The sequence below is a fragment of the Garra rufa genome, chromosome 5 (assembly GCF_049309525.1).
Source record: "Garra rufa chromosome 5, GarRuf1.0, whole genome shotgun sequence".
Taxonomy (NCBI): domain Eukaryota; kingdom Metazoa; phylum Chordata; class Actinopteri; order Cypriniformes; family Cyprinidae; genus Garra; species Garra rufa.
The window spans coordinates 36,410,351-36,432,190 of NC_133365.1; the positions used below are offsets into that span (position 1 = coordinate 36,410,351).

General features: G+C 34.9%; 4 protein-coding genes across 5 annotated transcripts in view; 3 read left to right on the top strand and 1 right to left on the bottom strand.

The window, feature by feature from the left end:
- slc4a5a (solute carrier family 4 member 5a) overlaps window positions 1–1,669 on the top strand; it is a 53,143-nt gene extending 51,474 nt beyond the window's left edge. The window contains exon 23 of the mRNA XM_073839947.1: window positions 775–1,669. Within this exon, the coding sequence (XP_073696048.1) occupies window positions 775–955 (181 nt within the window). The 3' untranslated portion in view covers window positions 956–1,669. The remainder of the gene's footprint in view (window positions 1–774) is intronic.
- Window positions 1,670–1,818: 149 nt separating this feature from the next.
- Window positions 1,819–5,857, bottom strand: ogfod2 (2-oxoglutarate and iron-dependent oxygenase domain containing 2). The gene is made up of 7 exons (XM_073839950.1): window positions 5,628–5,857; window positions 5,485–5,541; window positions 5,279–5,389; window positions 5,099–5,198; window positions 4,871–4,995; window positions 4,271–4,528; window positions 1,819–2,324 (listed from the first exon to the last, which is right to left on the bottom strand). The coding sequence occupies exons 1-7, from the start codon at window positions 5,739–5,741 to the stop codon at window positions 2,055–2,057; spliced, it is 1,035 nt and encodes a 344-aa protein (XP_073696051.1). The 5' UTR covers window positions 5,742–5,857; the 3' UTR covers window positions 1,819–2,054.
- A 259-nt stretch (window positions 5,858–6,116) lies between these two features.
- LOC141334729 (gypsy retrotransposon integrase-like protein 1) lies at window positions 6,117–11,817 on the top strand. 2 transcript variants are annotated; one of them, XM_073839948.1, is made up of 8 exons: window positions 6,117–6,441; window positions 7,709–7,902; window positions 8,011–8,122; window positions 8,222–8,363; window positions 8,461–8,515; window positions 8,601–8,858; window positions 10,755–10,862; window positions 10,990–11,817. In XM_073839948.1, the coding sequence occupies exons 1-8, from the start codon at window positions 6,273–6,275 to the stop codon at window positions 11,242–11,244; spliced, it is 1,293 nt and encodes a 430-aa protein (XP_073696049.1). In that variant the 5' UTR covers window positions 6,117–6,272; the 3' UTR covers window positions 11,245–11,817. The 2 variants fall into 2 exon arrangements, with proteins under 2 accessions (XP_073696049.1, XP_073696050.1); XM_073839949.1 differs by having other exon boundaries at window positions 10,776–10,862.
- Window positions 11,818–13,450: 1,633 nt separating this feature from the next.
- On the top strand, window positions 13,451–21,604 carry abcb9 (ATP-binding cassette, sub-family B (MDR/TAP), member 9). Its single transcript, XM_073840230.1, has 11 exons — window positions 13,451–14,437; window positions 15,759–15,873; window positions 15,984–16,114; window positions 17,330–17,535; window positions 17,688–17,885; window positions 17,985–18,113; window positions 18,191–18,379; window positions 18,778–18,951; window positions 19,149–19,308; window positions 20,821–20,957; window positions 21,053–21,604. Exons 1-11 carry the CDS (start codon window positions 13,807–13,809, stop codon window positions 21,344–21,346), a joined length of 2,364 nt encoding a protein of 787 aa, XP_073696331.1. The 5' UTR covers window positions 13,451–13,806; the 3' UTR covers window positions 21,347–21,604.
- Window positions 21,605–21,840: the final 236 nt, after the last annotated feature.

Sequence of the window (21,840 nt, forward strand, 5' to 3'; positions counted from 1 at the left end):
TTTGATCAAATAAAGTCAGCCGTTGATAAGCATTAAAATTCTTTTTTAAAATAATACTGACCATTTTTGACAGTCCTGTTAAAAAAACTATAAATGACCTTACATATTCTATACTCTTTTATCAGGAATATTAAAAATATATTAGGAATGTCAGATCCAAAAATGAACATTAACCAAGAACCAACATTATTTCATGATTCCTAATGCATTAACTAATGTTAATGTCGAACCTTATTGTTCAGGTTGACCATAGTTGCCCTAGTATTTATCACATTTAAACACTTAGTTATCTCCTTAACTGGTAACACTTTACAATAAGGTGTCATTTGCTAACAGTAATATATTAACTAACATGAACAAACAGTGAACAATACATTTATGACACTATTTATTAATCATTGTTAACGTTAGTTAATAAAAACAGTTGTTCATATTAGTTCATGGTGCATTAACTAATGTTAACAAACACAATTTTTGATTCTAATAATGCATTAGTAAATGCTGAAATTAACATTACCTAAGACTAACACATGCTCTAGAAGTATTGTAAGTAAAGCAGTTAACTAATGTTAACTAATGAACCTTATTGTAAAGTGTAACCCCCTTAACCTATGACAAACATACTGGGCCTTCTTTTTGATTCGGGTATCCTGCTCCCAAATCTTTCCCCTGGACATCTTAATACAGACCGCTCCTCAGCTGGTCCTCCTTTCTATCATAGTCCTCTCCTCCTACTTCTCCTCACTCTTGTAACTGGAAGTTGCCATTCCACAGCATCACTCTGCACCTGAAGATCTCCTGTCCATCATCACCGGCGATGCCAATGACCAGAGGGATGTCCTGCCCCGTGCCCCAGGTGAAGATTGAGATGGAGTCGGACTATGACGACACAGATATTAACCCTAGAAGCAGACACAGAGATCACAGGGACATGAGCAGCGAAACAACGCTATAATGTTGGTTCTCCAGTTGTGCAAGAAGATTCTGTGTGGCTAATACACAGGTTTATGTTCACTTATGGTACATAGCGGATCAGACAGCACTTCATGGGAAGACATAACCGTAACGTGGCATGAGAAGTCAGAGGTTGAGTTATTTTGAAGTAAGGGCAAACATTTAGTTGAAATGTATGATTTACGCAATGAATGCATTAATCATCATTTCTTATGTGAAGAGCCAAAACAGCTGAAAATGTAGTGAAGTTTATTAATAGGAAACAATGTGACACCATAGATACTGTGAAGCAGAAAGATTATTTTCTTACTACAAATGAAAATATATTTTAGACAAAATCAGTTTTAAATTTTCATTTTAGAAAACTAGATTTACTTTATATTCAAGATTCCAGTACCTTTGATGTGTTGATTACTGGGATAAACGCTTATGATTTTCCTCTGCAACTGCTACCTCTGGGTCTAGTAGTGTTGCCTTTCTCTGAACAGCCATGCTTTTCCTTCCTTTCCCTTTCTTTTCCTGCCTGTAACACTCAAAAATCAAAGTTGGGGAAAAGAAACAACCAAAAAACTAACTTTGAAATAGCAAATGAAATTTTGACCCTTCATTTTGTTTCCTTTGAAAGTTTCAGAATGCTTGTGTGACTTCAGTGTATGTTCAGGGATGTTTTTTTTTTTTTCTGTATATGAATATTGTGTTGCAAATGATGGATATTGGCCGACATGAGATTTGACCTCTGGAGGAAGAAATAATAGCTTTTTAAGATGCAATAATTCAGTTTCCTGGCAACTTGAATTTTGGTAAAGGAAAGAAAATATTTACTGAAATTAATGTTTTTGTACATACAAGCCATATACCTTAAAATTCTTTTTCTTCTTTTGTTTATTTTATTTTATTGTACATCTAAAATTCCTTGTATATATTAACAGTTTATCCTCAGATAAGACATGGACTAACATCAACAGCAAGTTATAAATCATTTACAATCGTCAAAATTACACTCAAAATGACCATTTACAGTCCATAAATCAACAGTTATACCTTTAGTACTGATTTTGAAGAAGGTACCAAGATCATTTTAGTCCTAAAATCCGCACTGATCATGTTAAAGAACATGACCAATTACTACTAGTGTCATCAGGGTCCATGGTGAAGCCATCACTGATTCCGTGACTCTCCACTAGTGTGGGTCTCTTACCACACATAGGGCAGAGTTTGTTCCTCTCACGTGAAGCTCGCATCCATATGATCAGGTTCCAGCGCGTGCCTAAGGAGATGGGCAGAGCTCCGTGCATGTGCTGGCCTCTGTGCAGCAGACCTTCAGTTACATGATGCTCCACCTCCGCACACTCTGTTTCACTCAGAGGCACCTAAAACAAACGCACATGAACAGGATATTGTGAATACACCTTTAATATGAATTACTAGGCTGCATGCTTGTGCTGCCCATTGTTTCATCCACAGCTGTCAATGTCTTTGTAAAGTGAAGTGTTGTATAATCGTGAAATAAAATCTCTTCTGGAAGAAACTGTTTGTTTGTGCTTTTAGGGGAGTTGAATGGTGAATGTTATATCATTTTTTCAACTGATTGTATTCATCAAGCAGAAAATGTTAGGGATCATACAAAATGCATGTTATTTTTTATTTGCCACTGAGCTGAATAAGATATTTCACATAAAAGACTTTTGCTTATAGTCCACAAGAGAAAATAATAGTTGAATTTATAAAAAATTACCCAGTTCAAAAGTTTACATACACTTGATTCTTAATACTGTGTTGTTACCTGAATGACCCACAGCTTTTTTGTTTAATAGTTGTTCACGAGTCCCTTGTTTGTCCTGAACACTTAAACTGTTCGCTGTTCTTCAGAAAAATCCTCCAGGTCCCACTAATTCTTTGGTTTTTCAGCATTTTTGTGTATTTGAACACTTTCCAACAATGACTGTATGATTTTGAGATCTTTTCACACTGGGGACAACTGAGGGACTCATATGAAACTATTACATAAGGTTCAAATGCTCGCTGATGCTTCAGAAGGAAACACGATGGATTAAGAGATGGGGATGTCTCTTTTGAACAGAATCTGTACATTTTTCTTATTTTGCCTAAATATAGATATATTTTTTCATTTGGTACTAACCTTTAGAAGCTACTTATATTTTTCCCAGAAAACAAAAGTTAAACTTACCCTGATCTTTAAATTAAAAAAGTTTTCATCCCCCAGCTCTTAATGCATTGTGTTTCCTTCTAGAGCATCAATGAGTGTTTGAACCTTCTGTAATAGTTGGATACGAGTCAATCAGTTGTCCTCAATGTGAAAAGATGGATCAAAATCATACATTGTTGAAAAGGATTCACAATACACAAAAATGCTGAAAAACAAATAATTTGTGGGACCTGAAAGATTTTTCAGGTCCCACAGAAGGCAGTTGAACTGTTCACTACCACTGAACAAAACAAACGAACAAAAATACACAGCTGTGGATCATTAGGATAAGAACACAGTATTAAGAATCAAGTGTATGTAAACTTTTGAACAGGGTCATTTTTATAAATTGAACTGTTATTTTCTCTTGTAGACTATATGTAAACGTCTTTTATGTGAAATATCTTTCTCAGGTCAGAATAAAAAAAATCACATGCATTTTGCATGATCCCTCTTATTTTGATAAAATAATTAACATTTTGCAGACTCTGCAAGATGTATGTAAACTCGACCTCAACTGTAGATAGATATAAAAAACTTGAATAATGAGATATAAATAGATATTAAAGCGTTAGTTCACCCTAAAATGAAAATTGGGTGTGGTGCTGTTGATGAAGGAGCCGGCGTTCTGACGCGGAACCTGGATGTGATTAGTAAACATGTCTGAAGATTTCAACAGGGAGGATGACTTGCAATTTTTTGCCCAGCCTTACTTATTTGAGCCAAAATATACAGAGAGAGGGACGTTCTACGTTAGTACTCTCATGAACGCGCAGCGAAGACTGACATCACTGATTTCACATGGACTGTTTTAATGATGTCCTTACTACTTTTCTGGGCCTTAAACATCAGTTGTGTTGCTGTCTATGCAGGGTTAGAAAGCTCTTGGATTTCATCAAAAATATCTTCATTTGTGTTCCAAAGATGAACAAATGTCTTATGAGTTTGTAACAACATGAGGGTGAGCAATTCATGAAAGTATTTAAATTTTTGGCTACTATCCCTTTAATATCTCACATTTGACATGTCAAAAACTGGGAATTCTTAAAAGTTGTCTTGACAATCATAACATAATTTCCAAGCTCTATTGGAAACTATAACTCACAATACCTGTCTCATGTCTCCAAAGAAAAGGTTCCCTTCTGTAAAGTCTTTCCCCAATGATACATTGAGAGTGACTTCAGCGTTGTCGTAATGATAGCTCAGGTCCAAGTCTTCACGCATAGCATACTTGACTACGAAAGCCTTGTGACTGTCCAGACAGCTTCCTCCACAGTCGCTGTAAAGCAGAGCCGTGAGCGGACGCAGATAGACCTCTCTCAGCGGGGTGATGAAACTCTCATCAAACCCCAGTTCATCAAGGAGAATCTGTATTCATTGAGAGAGGTGTCAAATTATTATTATTATACAAAAAAACAAGAGGAACAATATTAGTCTGCCTTTTGATGGCAATATCAAAATTGTGCCTTTTGGGGTACAACAGCTTGTCATTAGAGCAGTAGCCCTGAAAGGACATCTCTGTACCTTTTCTACACCTGATAGGTACATATTAGTACTTTAGAGTAGTAATTTGTATGTACCTATTAGAGTAAAAAAGGCATGCAGATGTCCTTTTAAGGCTACTGCTGCAGTGTCAAGCTGTTGTACCCTAAAAGGTACAATTCTGGCTCCTTTTTTTCTGTGTGAAGTGTGTATGATAAAAATGCGTACTCCATAATTGTTCATGGTGTTCGGCCGGCCCTTCGGTGCATCAGACTGTTCAAAATGCTCCAGCTCCTCTATAAAGTCCTTGCAGAATTCCTTTTGGAACATTGGGAATCGGAAAACCCTTGGTGCTGCAAAGTATAAAATAAACAGAATTTGTTGGCTTGATTTTTCTTCCATAATATGACAGTCAATGCATTTCAACCTAAAAAAATGTGTAAAGAAGCAGCCCACCTGCTTCTGTCTGGATGAGTTTCATTAGTCCTTCCACAGTTGCATTACTTGAAGTGCAGTATTTTACCAACTGTAAGAACTCTGGGGCCAGGAATGATTCCTTGCATGTAACATATGATATTATAGTATATGAGTTTGAATCATAGACTACCTGACACTGGCACTGCTGAATATAAGTACCTGCAAATGATAAACATGCTGATGTAGAGGCGTATAAATCTCCTTGATGGTAGCTGCTCTCTCTGCCGATTTCAATTTATGGTTCTGGCGTCTTTCGATTTCTGCATGAATCTATAAATACACGGCTGAGTAAATAACCACCCTCTTACAGGCCTGATGTCCATCGTTATCACAAGAGTGATTTCCGCTCCCCAGAGCCCACTCACCTTTCCAAGCACGTCTCTGAACTGAGATTCAGACACACAACCCAGGGATCTGAGAATCTTAAGCAAATGTCAGTGGTGTTTACACAGAAATTGAAAAGTGTTTAACCTTAAAACATTAGCTGGTGATGCTATAGCTCACTTACATTTTCATAGTCCGTCCTGAACTGTCTCTCTGAGACGAAACGAACGTGAAGTTTGTATTCTTTAAGAAAGATATTATCTCTGAAATAACAGTTGCATGTGTAAAATTTCTTCATGGTGTGGCTAATACAGGTTTCTACATATTAGTATATATTTAAATATGCGTAACAGCTTTTATAACATTATAAGCGAACAAGGGTTAGACTAGTTTGAACTGTCAATTTCTTCAGAGCTCCGCCCACTCACTGAATGTTTTGGAACAACCAATAAAATGTCCGTAAAGAAACAAACGGCTTCGATGAAATGAATACTTAAGTAAAACAATCATATTTAACAATGCTAGATATTTATATGCATATAAGTATAAAAAGTCTAGACACCCTGCATGAGTTCCTATCTAAAAAGAACGATATATATAGAGAGTGATAAAAGTAGTGTTTACATCCTGGTACATCACTTAATTCCTTCCGTCCGACTGTTATTGTGTGTGAGTGTGCAAGTTCAAGGCAAAACTCGAGTTGTTCAGAAACACGTTTTATTTGTCCCATATATCGATGCGCCTGTAATTTTGAATTTAAAATTGGATGATTATTTAGCTGTGCCCACTGTTATGTATTTAAAGCCTGGGACCGTATATTCGCGGCAGAATGTTGAGTGTGGACTCGTTGCCAGTTGCCGAAGAGGAGGTGGTGGAGTCCAGCTCAAACAGACTGGGGGACATTTACACGTTTGTTGCCGAGGGCTGTTATCCTCAAACCATGAATCCTATTCGCAAGAAAAATCTCAAAAGATATGCTCAGAAATTTATGATTGACGGTGAGAGCAAATCTTGCATATGTATCAGAATCATCATAATGTCAGTGTTTTGCAGTATTTCCTGGAAACTGTTTTAATTTCTCATGTTGCCATGATAATTTTGACAGGCCAAATTATAAACTGTGCTAGTGTATATAGATATATATGTGACCCTGGACCATAAAACCAGTCACAAGGGTCATTTTCTTGAAAATGATTTATAATTTATCATCTAAAAGGTGAGTGAATAAGTTTTCCATTGATGTATGGTCTGTTAGGATAGGACAATATTTTGAAAAGATTCAACTATGTAAAAATCTGGAATCTGAGGGTGCAAAAAATCTAAATATTGAGAAAATCCCTTTTAAAGTTGTCCAAATGAAATTCTTAGCAATGCATATTACTAATCAGAAATTACGTTTTGATATTTTTGCAGTAGGAAACTTACAAAATGTCTTCATGGAACATGATCTTTACTTAAAGAAGTAGTTCTCATTCATCATCCAAGATGTTCATGTCTTTCTTTCTTCAGTTGTAAAGAAATTATGTTTCTTAAAGAAAACATTGCAGGATTTCTCTCCATATAATGGACTTCTATGGTGCCCCCGAGTTTGAACTTGCAAAATGCAGTTTAAATGCAGCTTCAAAGGGCTCTAAATGATCCCGGCCGAGGAAGAAGGGTCTTATCTAGGGAAACAATCGTTATTGTCTAAAAATATTTACAATTTATATACTTTTTAATCTCTACACAGAGTACACACAGAGCTAGATAAGATGAGCATTTGAGGTTAAAAAGTATATAAATTGTATATTTAAAAAATAAAATAAAAAACAAATCGTTTTGCTAGATAAGACCCTTCTTTCCTCGGCTGTGATCATTTAGAGCCTTTTGAAGCTGCATTTCAAAAGTTCAAACTCAGGGGCCCCATAGAAGTCCATTATATGGAGAGAAATCCTGAAATGTTTTCCTCAAAAAACATAATTTCCTAACGACTGAAGAAAAAAAAGACATGAACATCTTGGCTGACAAGGGGGTGAGTACATTATCTGTAAAAAAAATTTTTGAAAGTGAGCTACTCTTAACATCCTTTTTTTTTTTTCATACAATGTATTTTTTGGCTATAGCTACAAATATATACCTGTGCTACTTAAGACTGGTTTTGTAGTCCAGGGTCACAAATGTATTAATTACAATGTTTTGAACATTTCAAATAAATGGTAACTAGTATGTATTTGTTTTATTTGTGCTTTGTTTTATTATCTCTAACCTTTATGATAAATTCTATAGATGGCCGGTTGTATTATGTGGGTCCGAAGAAAGAAGAAAAGCGAGAAGTAGTCATTGAGGCAGAGCGAAAGAGACAGATATTCCTGGAGTGTCACTTCAATGACATCGGGCATCACTTGGGACAGAAGAAGACTGTTCACAGGATTCAGAGTAAATACTACTGGCTTGGCATTGTCAAGGATGTTGTGGATTGGGTATGCAGTGGATGTCATTAATCTGACCCTTTCAGGAATGGAGCTGTTTCGTACTGCTGTGTTTTTATTCATAATTTAGTCTACAAATCACTGTGTCATCTTTTTCAGATTAAAGTATGCGAAACGTGCCAACATGCAGAGCGGAATAAAAACCTGGCTAGAACGGTTCGACCCATTAAGGTGGATGGTCCATGGGACATTTTGGCCGTTGAAATAATAGGTAAAATTTGTAACAAGTTTGATTTGAAAGAAGTTGATTCTGTTGGCGAGTTACATTTCTAAGGAAACAAATGTCTTAACTTGTGTTATTTGATAACAGGTCCATTCCCAGGCACTGCACATGGAGGGAATACACACGTTGTTATAATTACAGATTATTACAGTAAATGGGTAGAGGCCTTTCCTGTACAAAAGAAAGATGGTCTCTGTGTCGCACGATGCATTTCATCATCCACTTGCAGGTGAGATAACACTGCACCGTTGATAAAGAATAAATATGCTGATTTGTTAAAAATGTGATTTTTATTATTATTATTTTTTTTTTAAATCCCCCTCTAGATTTGGTCCTGCAAAGACAATATTTTGCTCTCAAAGTGCTGACTTCTGTGAGGAGGTACCAGGTTTTGTCAAAATATTGACCTTTTATGCAAAACTGGTGTTTACATTTATTTTAACAGTGTTATTATTGATTATTGTAGGTTACGAAGCACCTGTGTGACCGGTGGAACATATCACAAAGAGTGTTGTCGGTAGACCAGCCGCAGCGGAATGCACTGTATGATCATAGCAGTAATCTGCTGAGAGATGCCATAAAACAGATGGTAGTGGAAAAGCAGGTGGAATGGGATGATTTTCTCGATCAAATTTTGGCCACCTTCAGGACATCGGTCAACCCTACGACAAAATTTACACCACACTTTTTGATGTTTAACAGAAAAGCCAGCATATCTACTGAGGTAAGAAAATTAACTTGTAAGATATGATCATTTTGTGATATGAATGAATGATTTCATGTAATAAGTGGAAAGATTTAGTGTAAAATTACAGTGTATTTAGTGTAAAAAGTAGTCTATAAAAAAGTAGTGAAAAACACATTTTATTTTAATTAAATAAATCGTTCACCCCAAAATTAAAATTCTGTCATTAATTACTCATCCTCATATCGTTCCAAACCTGTAAGATCTTTGGATCACAAATTAAGATATTTTTGATGAAATCCTAGAGCTTTCTGTCCCTGAATAGACAGCAACGCAACAACCGCATTCAAGGCTCAGAAAGGTAGTAAGGACATTGTTAAAATGGTCAGTGGTGCACAAAGAAAACAAAAAAAAACAACTTTATTCAAATTTCTTTTTGTTTTCAACCCTATAATCATGATTAATCAGACATCATTTTAGAACTTGTAATCATATATATATTTTCACACTGAATCTCCAAAGGATTGTACAGAATCTGCTAAATGTATGTTACTTTTTATTTGGTACTGACAAATAAGATCACATAAATGTTTACATGTAGTCCACAAGTAAAAATAATAGTTAAATTTATGAAAATGACCCTGTTCAAAAGTTTACATACACTTAATTCCTAAAACTGTGTTGTTACATGAATGATGCTCGCTGTGTTTTTTTGTTTAGTGATAGTTGGTCATGAGTCCCTTGTTTGTCCTGAACAGTTAAAGATCCTTCAGGTCCCACAAACTCTTTGGTTTTTCAGCATTTTTGTGTATTTGAACCCTTTCCAACAAAATCTGCATGATTTTGATTTCTATCTTTTCACACTGAGGACAACTGAGGGACTCATATGCAACTATTACAGAAGGTTCAAATGCTCACTGATGCTTGAGAAGGAAACACAATGCATTAAGAGCCGGGGGGTGAAAACTTTTGAATTTGAACTTATTTTGTCTTCTAGGAAACAAGTATCTTTTGTAGCTTCTGTAGGGCAGTATTAAATTAAACTAAATAGGATATTTAGGCAAAATAAGAAAAATTTACACATCTTCATTCTGTTAGAATGTTTACACCCCTGGCTCTCATTCACAATAAATGTGACCCTGGACCACAAAAACAGTCATAAGGGTCGGTTTTTTTTTAAACTTGAGATTTATAAATCATATGAAAGTTGAATAAATAAGTTTTCCATTGATGTATGGTTTGTTAGGATACAAAATTTGGACCAAGATACAACTATTTGAAAATCTGAAATCTGAGGATGAAAAAAAAAAAATCTAAATATTGAGAAAATCGCCTTTAAATTGCTCCAAATAAAGTTTTTGCGATGCATATTACTAATCAAAACTTAGGTTGATATATTTATGGTAGGAAATTTCCAAAATATCTTAATGGAACATGATCCTTTTGGCATTAAAGAGAAATTGATCATTTTGTCCCATTCAATGTATTTTTGGCTATTGCTACAAATATACCCGTGCTACTTAAGACTGGTTTCTGGTCCAGGGTCACAAATATACAAATGGCTAGATAAAACATTTGGTTTTAATATTTTATGAGAGAATCAATCCTCTTGATACTAAGTCAGTATCCCAAGTGTTTACAGTTATTTCCACACTTACACTTGAAGGTCTTTATCATTGAGACAAGCACATCACTGACCGGATGAAAAACAGGTAGCCATACAAAATGTATGTCCTATGTGTCGCCCCCATCGTCCTCACAAAGAGGAGCAAGTGAAGGTGATCATAGGATAGGTCTAAATGCAGACCATCCTTAGTTAAACCCACTCAGACTCGCTTAACAGAGCTGGAGTGCGACACACAGAAAGTAAAAAGCATGACTGAATTTCTTTTAGTGATCTATTTCTTCTTTTTCTCTTGTTTTTTAAAAACAAAGTTTGATCCTCTCTACTATCAGGACCAGGAGGATGAGACCCTTAATGAAGAGGACACAAACGCCTTTCTTACCTCCATGCAGGAGCAACAGAATAACGTCAAACAGATGGTAAAGCTTGAGCATTCATTTGTATTGCTAAAATCTTTTGAATCCTGTCATTTTTAAATGTCTAACCACTAGCATTTATTCAAAAATGTACACCATTCTCCTGTTATTGTTCTTTTTGTCTATACAGGTAGTTACAAATATGAATGTTGCATACAGACAAGAAAAGAAAAATGCAAAACGCAAGGCTAGAAATATGACTTCCATTACTCTCACTGTGACCGACCCATTGTTCAGCAAAGAGGAAACGCCCTCAGCAAAAAAGCTTAAGGAAAGCCTCTACCTGTCTTTTCCAGTAGAGACAGTCCTAACCACAGTCCAGAATGTACCTGAAGCCAAAAAGAATGGCTTAGAATATCCTCTAACAGACTCTGATGTGCACTGAAAATCTTTTTGGGATTTGACTAAATCATAAAGCACTATCCAAGTGTATTTGCATAGGCTACAGCTTGAAGACTTGATATCTGCAGTAAGTGGTCCACAGAGAGCAGGTCTAGCAAATGAAGCTGTGTTCACTTTCAGCACATAATGTAGCAAGATTAAAATATTGTATTTCACCTCAAGGCAATTATAGACACTGATTATGGTCTTAGTTTTTTGTTTAGTCACTGAACTACACACCTAAAGATTGTATTGCTTGGTTGACTCATGTCCCAGAAGACATATTTTATCTGTATTTGCTTTAGGTGAGTCATCTGACACACCGAGATTTCAGTATTATCTGAAAAAATGTGTAAACTTATGAAGATTGTAATATTCAGTATTCATTATTACAGAAAATAGTTGTTTTTCCTAACTGATTTTTTTTCAGATCATTATTATATAACACCAAAGTGTTTTTAATTTTTGAGATTGAGTATGAATTTGCAAACAACTATTTTTTTTTGTGCTTCATTGTTCACTTATTCATCCATGTTTGTGGATAGGAAACAGTTCTATATGTCAATAAATAGTTTCAGTTACTGACTTTTTCATAAATGCTTTTTGCTTCATTATGTTTCAAGTTATGAAAAATGCTATCCAACAATTGACTGTTTTCATTCATAATAAATAGGGTTGTTAATCGGTTAAAATCAGTTACTCTGTGGCCAATGTGAAACATCTCATGCAACTTCTTGTTCGCCTTTGAAATAACGAGGGTTGAAACAAAGGTGCAAGAATGTGACCACAAGTTGCATAAGATTTCACAATATGGCTGACCTCACCTTGCTACTTGTGTCATTGGAACAGCCTAAGTGCAACATGGCTGAAATAAACCGTTTAGTGTTGAAATGCAGTGCTCTTGTTTAAATCGGAATAATTTTTTTTGGTTAAGTTTACGCTAAAAATGACAGCTGTGGTGACTAAAACAAATGAAGAATTACACCAACAATATTAAACAGGCATTACAGGATGTATGTGGTGATATTTTGGCTTCTGACTGTTAGGCATTTAATTATATATATAAAACAACCTATTTTAGCTGCAAAAGTTTTTAACTTTAAATGGCACTAGTACAATAGAAATCCATGTGGTGTTTAAAGTTCATTCAAAGCCTCAACTGCGCTTATTAATAACATGAGGACAGACATGATCTTTACTTAAAATGTTACTTTTTAAATTGCATTTTTAATTAAAAAAAAAGGAATCCTCAAAAAAGTAAATGCAAGCTGGATGTAATTTTTCAGACATTTAACTGCATGTTATTTACAGTTGAAATAAATGTATTATAGTTCAAATTTAGATCCAATCAGTTAAACTTGAGTGGTTTTCTGATCCACGTAAGTGTAACTCGAGTCAAAAAAAAAAAAAAAAATATATATATATATATATATATATATATATATACATTATAAATAAATTATATACAAACATTATATATTTATATAGTGGGTGCAAGACACTATAGTTCATTTATGTAAGTGAGGATGGCAAAATAAAGTAAACTGTTACATTTTATACCCAAAAAAACTTCATACAGTGGACTACGAGTAAAATTGATGATAATTTAGAAAATGTTTTTGACACTTTGACCTGACCATGTTTTGTTACATACGTTTCTATCAAAGTTATCTGACATTATCAAGATGAATTTGTTCTGAGACAGTTTAACTCTTGAGCTCGTTTTCGAAACTATAGCGAATAAACTGTGATAATGTGAGAAATTTTGAAGGTGTCTGAATAAAATTTGGTTTGACTGTAAATAATTTTCCAACTGTACTGATAAGTATTTAAACTAAAATATACATGTGCTTAAAAACTTTGCACATGCTTTAGTATGTTAGTCAACGCATTAAAATAAGTTTACCTCTTAAAGCATAGCATAAAACGCACTTTCTGTACAGTATTCTTTTAAAAAGCGCGTTTTATGTCATGTTTTTAGTGTTACGAAACAAGTCATTCATTTTATAGGTTTTAGGTTTTCACTTTATAAATCTGTAGTAATGCAATCCAATCCAAATACACCTTCCCTCAAAATATGTAAATAATTGTGTACTTTACCAATGTGACCAACGCCCTTTCTGATTGGTCGGTTGTCACAGAGGCGGGGCTTCAGTATTGTATTCTTTTCCCCCTTCCTGTCATTTCACCGCGCCGGTAAAGAGAGGCGATGGATTTTATGGGACTAAGAAGAGTTTTGTTATCGTACCGGGAATGCTGATTTACGAAGGTTACAAGGAGCTTATTCTTAGACGGAAAGTATTAGGATTTTCATATATTCAGTATCGTCCCAATGAATAAGTCTGTGATAGTGCCGGGTGTCAAGCTGCGCAGGCCAGCGGATCAACTTGACAGGCGCTGTACATTGACATTGACTTTTTATTATAATTCCAGACCTGTCAGTCTGGTTTCACGCTGTGGCGTCATTACGATATTTACTCACCCTATAGAAATCACTTCCATATAGAATTTTGGCTGCTCACGTTGTATTTCAGTAGCATAAAGCCTGTCCAGAAGGTGTAGGAAAATGAGGGTTGCTGTGATTATTAGTGGCAGCCTGGTTTTTACTCTGGTGGATGTTGTGGTCACCACAGTCTTGTATGTTCATGGATCAAATCTTGATATATTTTCAGACGAGTTAGAGGACTTTGACATACACCGCTCAACAGTGGACTTGTGGGGAACAGTTCTCATACGGGCCTGTCTTCTTTTGGGGGCCTCCATCGGGGTGTTCTATAACAGGAGTGATGGCCCAAGAAGAGTTTCAAATCTGGGGACGCTGGTTTCTCTTATATGCCTTACCAACATGACTTATGCTCTTGCCAAGCTGTTGATGCTTTCTGAGGAGGGAGCTCTGATGTATGACCCCTGGTTCCTGAGTTTGTTCTCCTGGACTTGTGTATCAGCAGTAGGCATCATGATCTCATGGAATCTGCTGTCAAAGACACCCAATTCTGCAACTGAAAGAGAGGACAGCGAGGAGACGGAGAGGCTGGTGGATGGTATCGAGACGGAAGACGAGTCCAGTAAGAAGAACGGGAAATCAAAGAAAGAGCTTCCCCATTCAGGTGCCACAATCGGCCGTCTCTTGTCGTACTGTAAGAAGGACTCTGGTTTGATGTCCATTGCTTTCTTCTTTCTTCTGCTGTCTGCTGTGTGTAAGTTCACTCTCACATAGTTCAAGTGATATTTCATGAGTTAATTTTTTTTATGTCATGTGTGACAGTTAATCATGCTAATGTTGGCCTTCTTGATGAACATCTCATGGAATGTATAGTAACTACAATAAGGTTGTATACTTTAGCGTTATTTAACACAGTATTTACCATGAACAATGCTTTTAATGGACTAACAATGAACACTTGCTTTACAGTAACATGAATCATGATGCATGATGCAATGAGCATTGTTACTGCATAAGACCTTATTTTAAATGGTTATGAAATGTTTTTAACGTTTAATATAAATCTTAAATTTCTTTTTTTTTTAGAGAATTTACATTTAATAGATAGTTATCAAAACACACTCTCTGACTTATGCCCATCAAGGCTGCATTTAATTGATCAAAAATAGAGTAAAACAGTAATATTGTGGAGAATTATTACAGTTTAAAATAATGGTTTTAATTTTAAAAATGTAATTTATTCCTCTGATGCAAAAGCTGAATCTTTAGCATCATTACTACAGTCTTTAGTATCACATGAGCCTTCAGAAATCATTCTAAAATGCTGATTTGCTGTTCAATAAACAATTATTGTTATTATTAATATTTAAAACAGTTGAGTACATTTTTTTAACGATTCTTTGTTGAACAGAAAAATCCAAAGATCAGCATTTATCTGAAATAAAAAGCTTTTGTAACATTATACACTATACCATTCAAAAGCTTGGAGTCGGTGTAATTTTATTTTGATGATAAAGACATTTATAGCATCATTACTACAGTCTTCAGTATCACACGAGCCTTCTGAAATCATTCTAATATGCTGATTTGCTGCTCAAGAACATTTTTTATTATTATATTAATGTTGAAAACATTGCCTAATATTTTTGTAGAAACCATGATAGAATTTTTCAGGATTCTTTGATGAAAATATAATGCAAAAGAACATTATTTATTATTTTTCTTTCTTCAGAATCTTTTGTAACAATGTATTGTAACAATGTAAAAGTCTATACTGCTGCTTTTGATCAATTTAATGTGTCCTTGCTCAATGAAAGTATTAACTACTTTTTAAAAAATCTTATTGACCCTAAACTTCTGAACAGTAGTGTGTCTAAAACTTCAAATTCATATTCACTACAGCAGTTTTGGATTTCCAGACTTAACTTTCTGAATCCAATTGTAGTTGTACAATTGCTCTAATCTTTTTTCCTTGATTTGTCATACTTGGTAGCACATTATATTGTTTAATATATTGTTCTCGTTTCTAGTGTTTATCAGCTCATAGTGTTAATGTTTATTTTTCCTCCCCATAGGTGAAGCTTTTATACCTTATTACACGGGACGAGCAATAGATGGCATAGTTATCCAGAAAAGCATGGATCATTTTGCCAAACCATTGATTACTCTCAGTGCTTTGGCTTTGGTCAGGTGAGCAGTTCAATTAATAATTTAATAGACAGTACTCTAGAGACTGATTTCAGTTTTTTTCCCCATTGAAATATAGTGCCATGTATTATTTTTTTAATTTTATTTTTTAGCTCCATAGCCACTGGGTTTCGTGGAGGAGTCTTTTCCGTTACATTTGCCAGGTTGAACATTCGACTTCGAAACCTTCTCTTCAGATCACTAATGAATCAAGAAATTGGGTTCTTCGATGCCAACCATACAGGTAATGTCATGCTTCCAGTTATAGATTTAATCAAACATACAGTTAAAGTCAAAAGTTTACATACACCTTGCAGAATCTGCAAAATGTTAATTATTTTACCAAAATAAGAGGGATTATACAAAACACATGTTATTTTTTTTACTTAGTACAGGCCTAAATAAGATATTTCACATAAAAGACATTTACATATAGTCCACAAGAGAAAATAATAGTTGAATTTATAGGAATTAACTGTTCAAAAGTTTACATACACTTGATTCTTAATACTGTGTTGTCACCTAAATTATCCACAGCTGTTTTTTTTTTTGTTTAGTGATAATTGTTCTGAGCAGTTAAATTGTCCGCTGTTCTTCAGAAAAACCCTTCAGGTCCCACAAATTCTTTGTTTGTTTTTTTAGCATTTTTGTGTATTTGAACCCTTTCCAACAATGACTGATTTTGAGATCCATCTTTTCACACTGAGGACAGCTCATATGCAACTATTACAGAAGGTTCAAATCCTCACTGATGCTTCAGAAAGAAAAACGATGTTGAGCCAGGGGGTAAACACTTTTTGAATTTGAAGATCAAGGTAAATTTAACTTATCTTGTCCTCTGGTGAACATGTAAGTATCTTCTGTAGCTTCTGAAGGGCAGTACAAAATGAAAAATATATTTTGCCAAAATAAGAAAAATGTACACATCCTTTTTTCCATTCAAAAGTTTACACCCCTGGCTCTTAATGCATCGTTTTTCCTTCTGAGGCATCTGAGAGCATTTGAACCTACTGTAATAGCTGCTTATGAGTCCCTTAGTTGTCCTTACAATCTAATTTTGCAAGTTTAAAAAAAAGAAGCAATTTAAGAACTTTGACCTACATTGATAGAATGGTCAGCATTCAAAATGTGACCAACAGCAAATACATCACCATTATATTTGCATATACAATTATGGTTGGTTTTCTTTCATACATCTGTTTGCATACTGAATTGTGATTGACCTTGTCTTCTTTGCTATTGTTTATTGTGTTGATTATGTGCAACCAATACAAAAAAAATGATGCAGCATTTTTTTTAACAGTGAAACCAAAGCCTAAACCCTAAAATACTATTATTTTCCAACCTTCAGGAAATACAAATGAAGTGTTGTTCTTAACATCACTGTTTCAAAACCTTTCTGAACTGGTGGAAGCAGAGAAGACATAAATGATTCAGCTCTCAATGGTTTGTCTTACAGGGGACATTACCTCTAGACTTACCTCAGACACTACTCAGGTGAGCGACCTCATCTCACAAAATGTCAACCTGTTCCTGCGCAGCTTTGTGAAAGCTGTGGGCATCTTCATATTCATGTTTGGGATGTCATGGAAGCTCTCTGTAGTCACCATCATGGGCTTCCCATATATAGCTGTGGTCTCCAAGCTGTATGGAGAGTATTACAAGGCAAGTTATTCAAGTAATGCAAATATTTATGCAAATAGTTTATAGCAGCATATTAGTCACAAATGCACATTATAATAGCATTTTAATGCATTGATACAAAAGATGTATGCATACAAAAAAAATTAACATTCCACATTTTTGATGTTCAACAGAAATTAACCAAAGAAGTTCAGACAGCACTGGCTCAGGCCAATAAAGTGGCTGAGGAAACAATATCAGCCATGAGAACAGTGCAAAGTTTTGCAAATGAGGATCAGGAGGGAGACTCGTACTACAGCAGACTGCAGGAGATGTTTGTTCTTAATAAGAAACAAGCAGTTGCTTATGCCTGCTTCATGTGGTCCAGCTATGTAGGTATCTTAAAAGCATATTGAAGTCTTCAATATTTGCCCTTACAAAATTCTCAGTTATGTTGTTGTTTTCTCTTCTTGTTTCATTTTCATCTTTAGATCTCTGAGCTAGCTTTGCAAGTAGCAATCCTGTTTTATGGAGGCCACCTAGTGGTGACAAATCAGATGAGCGGAGGGACCCTTATTTCCTTTATCATTTATGAGCTGGAGCTTGGAGAGGCCCTGGAGGTATGGTGTTTTTTTATGTGTGTGATGCTTATGGATGAATCTGAAATACAAAGTCTTACTCTCTGTTCTTTTTACAGAGTATATCATCAGTGTACACAGGTCTGATGCAAGGCGTTGGCGCTGCAGAGAAAGTGTTCGAATATATTGACAGGAAACCTAAACATAACCATGATGGTCAAGAATCTCCAGAGACATTCGAAGGGCAGGTGGAATTCAAGAATGTGACGTTTGCATATCCAACTCGGCCAGAGATGGAAATATTAAAGGTATTCTTAACTGAAAGGTAGACTTTAGATAGGAGGTTACTAACTAACAGCAAAGTATAACACCATAAAATGCAGGCGTAATGCAGAAAGGCTGAAGATTTTTGTTCCAAATTGAGATTTTTGTTGGTTTCTGACCAAATAAAATATGTTCTAATTCATTGGCTGTGATTGTGTCACATTCAGTGTGAACAGATAAATTGCTTGCTGCTGGAATCCTATTGCATCGCACTTATTTATGTGTAAGTGGCTATAAACATCAGGTAGAAATAACCTATATACTACAGAATACAAAATTGCATTTAAATGCTAGGTATGTTGGTTTTCTTTCAGATACACCAGTAAAGCAGTAACATAATTAATAGACATGAGAAAGAAACTAACCCACATTTTCTTTTCAGAATGTATCTTTCAGTCTTCGCCCGGGGCAAGTAACTGCACTGGTAGGGCCCTCAGGTGGTGGAAAAAGCTCTTGTGTGTGTTTGCTGGAGAACTTCTATGCCCCTCAGCAAGGCCAAATTCTTGTGGACGGCCGACCTGTGAACACCTATCAGCACAAATACTATCACTCTAAGGTGGGATGTATGCTGAGGCTGATCTGTAATGCTGCATTGTGAATGGATACATTAATTTGTAAAAGCACTTTTAGAATTTTCAATACAGCCTGTAGTACATTATATGACCGTAAGAGGGCAGTAGTTGTTGATAATGCAATTGTTGTAAACTGGTGAAGCAAATTAGAGATGTAAGTGCTTTGTTATTTTATTTATAGGTAGCACTGGTGAGTCAGGAGCCTGTTCTATTTGCCCGCACTGTTCAGATGAATATATCCTATGGTGTACCTGAAGCTCCCATGGAGGCAGTCATCAGAGCTGCTATTAATGCCAATGCACATGACTTTATAACTGGGCTCTCCAAAGGCTATGAGACTGGTTAGTTCTTATATTATATTATATTTAGTTATGTATTAGCATTATATTGATTTTACATTATATGTGTACTAAACACTTTTTAAATTTAAAGCCATGCTTAGAAACGTACATTTATGAGGTGAATGCCTCATGCATTGCCATAATGACCACAGCAGATATTCAGATACATAATTTGATGTTTTTGACTTATTTGTGTAATTTGGTTCAGTTAAATAGTAATTATATTACACTACCAGTCAAAAGTTTTTGAACAGTAAGATTTTTAATGTTTAAAGAAGTCTCTTCTGCTCACCAAAGCCTCCATTTATTTGATCCAAAATACAGTAATATTGTGAAATATCTTTACTATTTAAAATAACTGCTTTCTGTTTGATCAAACTTAAATTTTCAGCATCTTTACTCCAGTCTTCAGAGTCACATAATCCTTCAGAAATCATTCTAATATGTTGATTTGCTGTTCAAGAAACATTTATTATTATTACCAATATTTAAAACAGTTGAGTACAATTTTTCAGGATTCTTTGATGAATAGAAAGATCCAAAGATCAGCATTTATTTTAAATAAAAAGCTTTTGTAACATTATACACAATACCATTCAAAAGCTTGGAGTCAGTGTAATTTCTATTTGATGATAAAGACAGATTTCAGATTAATGCTGTTCTGAACTTTCTATTCATTAATAGAACTCGATAAAATTTTATTTAGCTGTTGTTTGAGCAGCAAATCAGAATATTAGAATGATTTCTGAAGGATCATGTTATTGAAGTAATGATGCTAACAATTCAGCTTTGAAATCACATGAATAAATTACATTTTAAAAACATATTTAAAAAGAAAAAAGTCATTTTGAATAGTAAAAAATATTTCAAAAGTTTACTGTTTTTGCTCTACTTTTAATCAAATAAATGCAGGCTTGGTGAGCAGAAGAAACTTCTTGAAAAAATATTAAAAATCTTACTGTTTAAAAACTTTTGAATGGTATATTTTATTTTATTATATTATATTGTATTGTATTGTATTGTATTGTATTGTATTATATTATATGTGACCCTTGTGTTATGTGAACCAGTCATAAGGGTCAATTTTGTCTGAAATTGTCTTTGCATTGATGTATGGATTGTTAGGATTGGACAATATTTGGCACAGATACAACAATTTAAAAATCTGGAATCCAAGGGTGCAAAAAAAATTGAGTATTGAGAAAAAGTATTGAGAAAATCGCCTTTACAGTTGTCCAAATAAAATTCTTAGCATTGCATATTACTAATCAAAAATTAGGTTTTGATATATTTACAATAGGAAATTTACAAAATATCTTAATGGAACATGATATTTACTTATGATTTTTGGTATAAAAGAAAAAAAAACGTTAATTTTGACCCATACAATGTATTTTTGGCTATTGCCACAAAGATACCCATGCTACTTAAGATTGGTTTTGTGGTCCAGGATCACATATTATATTATATTATATTGTATTATAATAATATACTCTACTATGTTTGTAATAGGAGTTGGAGAGAAGGGCACTCAGCTGTCTGGTGGGCAAAAACAGAGAGTTGCCATTGCTCGGGCTCTCATCAGAAACCCTCGCATTCTCATTTTAGATGAAGCCACAAGTGCACTGGATTCAGAAAGTGAATACATAGTAAGTGATGCCTATCACACTGAAAGGCTGCGGCTTAAGTGAACATTCATTTTCAGTCTTGCATTAGACTTCATTTGTTGCTACTTTGATTTTAGGTTCAGCAGGCTCTGAACAACTTGATGCGAGAACACACGGTTTTAGTGATTGCCCACAGACTGAGCACAGTGGAGAGAGCAGACAACATCCTAGTGATCGACAAAGGCTGTGTGGTGGAGCAGGGCCCACATGCTGAACTCATGTCCAGAGGAGGCCTCTACTGGAAGCTGGTGCAGAGGCAGATCCTGGGGACTGAAATAGATGCAGATGTTAACAACTCAGTGCCAGCGCCACCATGGGAGCTGAAGGGTGCAGAGGACAGTAGCGACAATGAGTGTGAAGCACGCTACTAAGACAAAGTTGAAACGTGTTTCACTTGATTGTATGATGGCCTTAATTATAGATAGATTATATTTTATTTATTCATATTTTGGGATATATCAAATATTTTGCATGTCAAACTGTGTGTTTACTAGACAAGGGTACAGCCTTGAATAAAGCTTTAAGCCATAAATATTGGATATACTTGATGTACTGTACATTTGTTTTAAATGTAAATATCTTAAGTAGTGCAAACATATTATTAATCTTAATTATGCAAATAAAACTAATTGATGGACAAATAATTGTTTTAAGTTTTTAAATGTCCCATATACAGGCTAAGTCAAAAGTTTACATACACCTCGCAGAATCTGCAAAATGTTAATTATTTTACCAAGATAAAAGGGATCATACAAAATACATGTAATTTTTTATTTAGTACTGACCTGAATAAGATACTTCACATAAAAGATGTACATATAGTCCACAAGAGAAATCACCCTTTTTAAAAGTTTACATGCACTTG

Coding starts and splice junctions, on each gene's coding strand:
- LOC141334729 (XM_073839948.1), top strand. CDS start 6,273: ATGTTGAGTGTGGACTCGTTGCCAGTTGCCGAAGAGGAGGTGGTGGAG. Junction 8,364..8,460: donor ATTTCATCATCCACTTGCAG/GTGAGATAACAC, acceptor ATCCCCCTCTAG/ATTTGGTCCTGCAAAGACAA. Junction 10,863..10,989: donor AGAATAACGTCAAACAGATG/GTAAAGCTTGAG, acceptor TTGTCTATACAG/GTAGTTACAAATATGAATGT.
- ogfod2 (XM_073839950.1), bottom strand. CDS start 5,741: ATGAAGAAATTTTACACATGCAACTGTTATTTCAGAGATAATATCTTT. Junction 5,542..5,627: donor TCAGGACGGACTATGAAAAT/GTAAGTGAGCTA, acceptor CATTTGCTTAAG/ATTCTCAGATCCCTGGGTTG. Junction 4,996..5,098: donor ACTCATCCAGACAGAAGCAG/GTGGGCTGCTTC, acceptor TATACTTTGCAG/CACCAAGGGTTTTCCGATTC.
- abcb9 (XM_073840230.1), top strand. CDS start 13,807: ATGAGGGTTGCTGTGATTATTAGTGGCAGCCTGGTTTTTACTCTGGTG. Junction 17,536..17,687: donor TGTATGGAGAGTATTACAAG/GCAAGTTATTCA, acceptor GATGTTCAACAG/AAATTAACCAAAGAAGTTCA. Junction 20,958..21,052: donor ATTCAGAAAGTGAATACATA/GTAAGTGATGCC, acceptor CTTTGATTTTAG/GTTCAGCAGGCTCTGAACAA.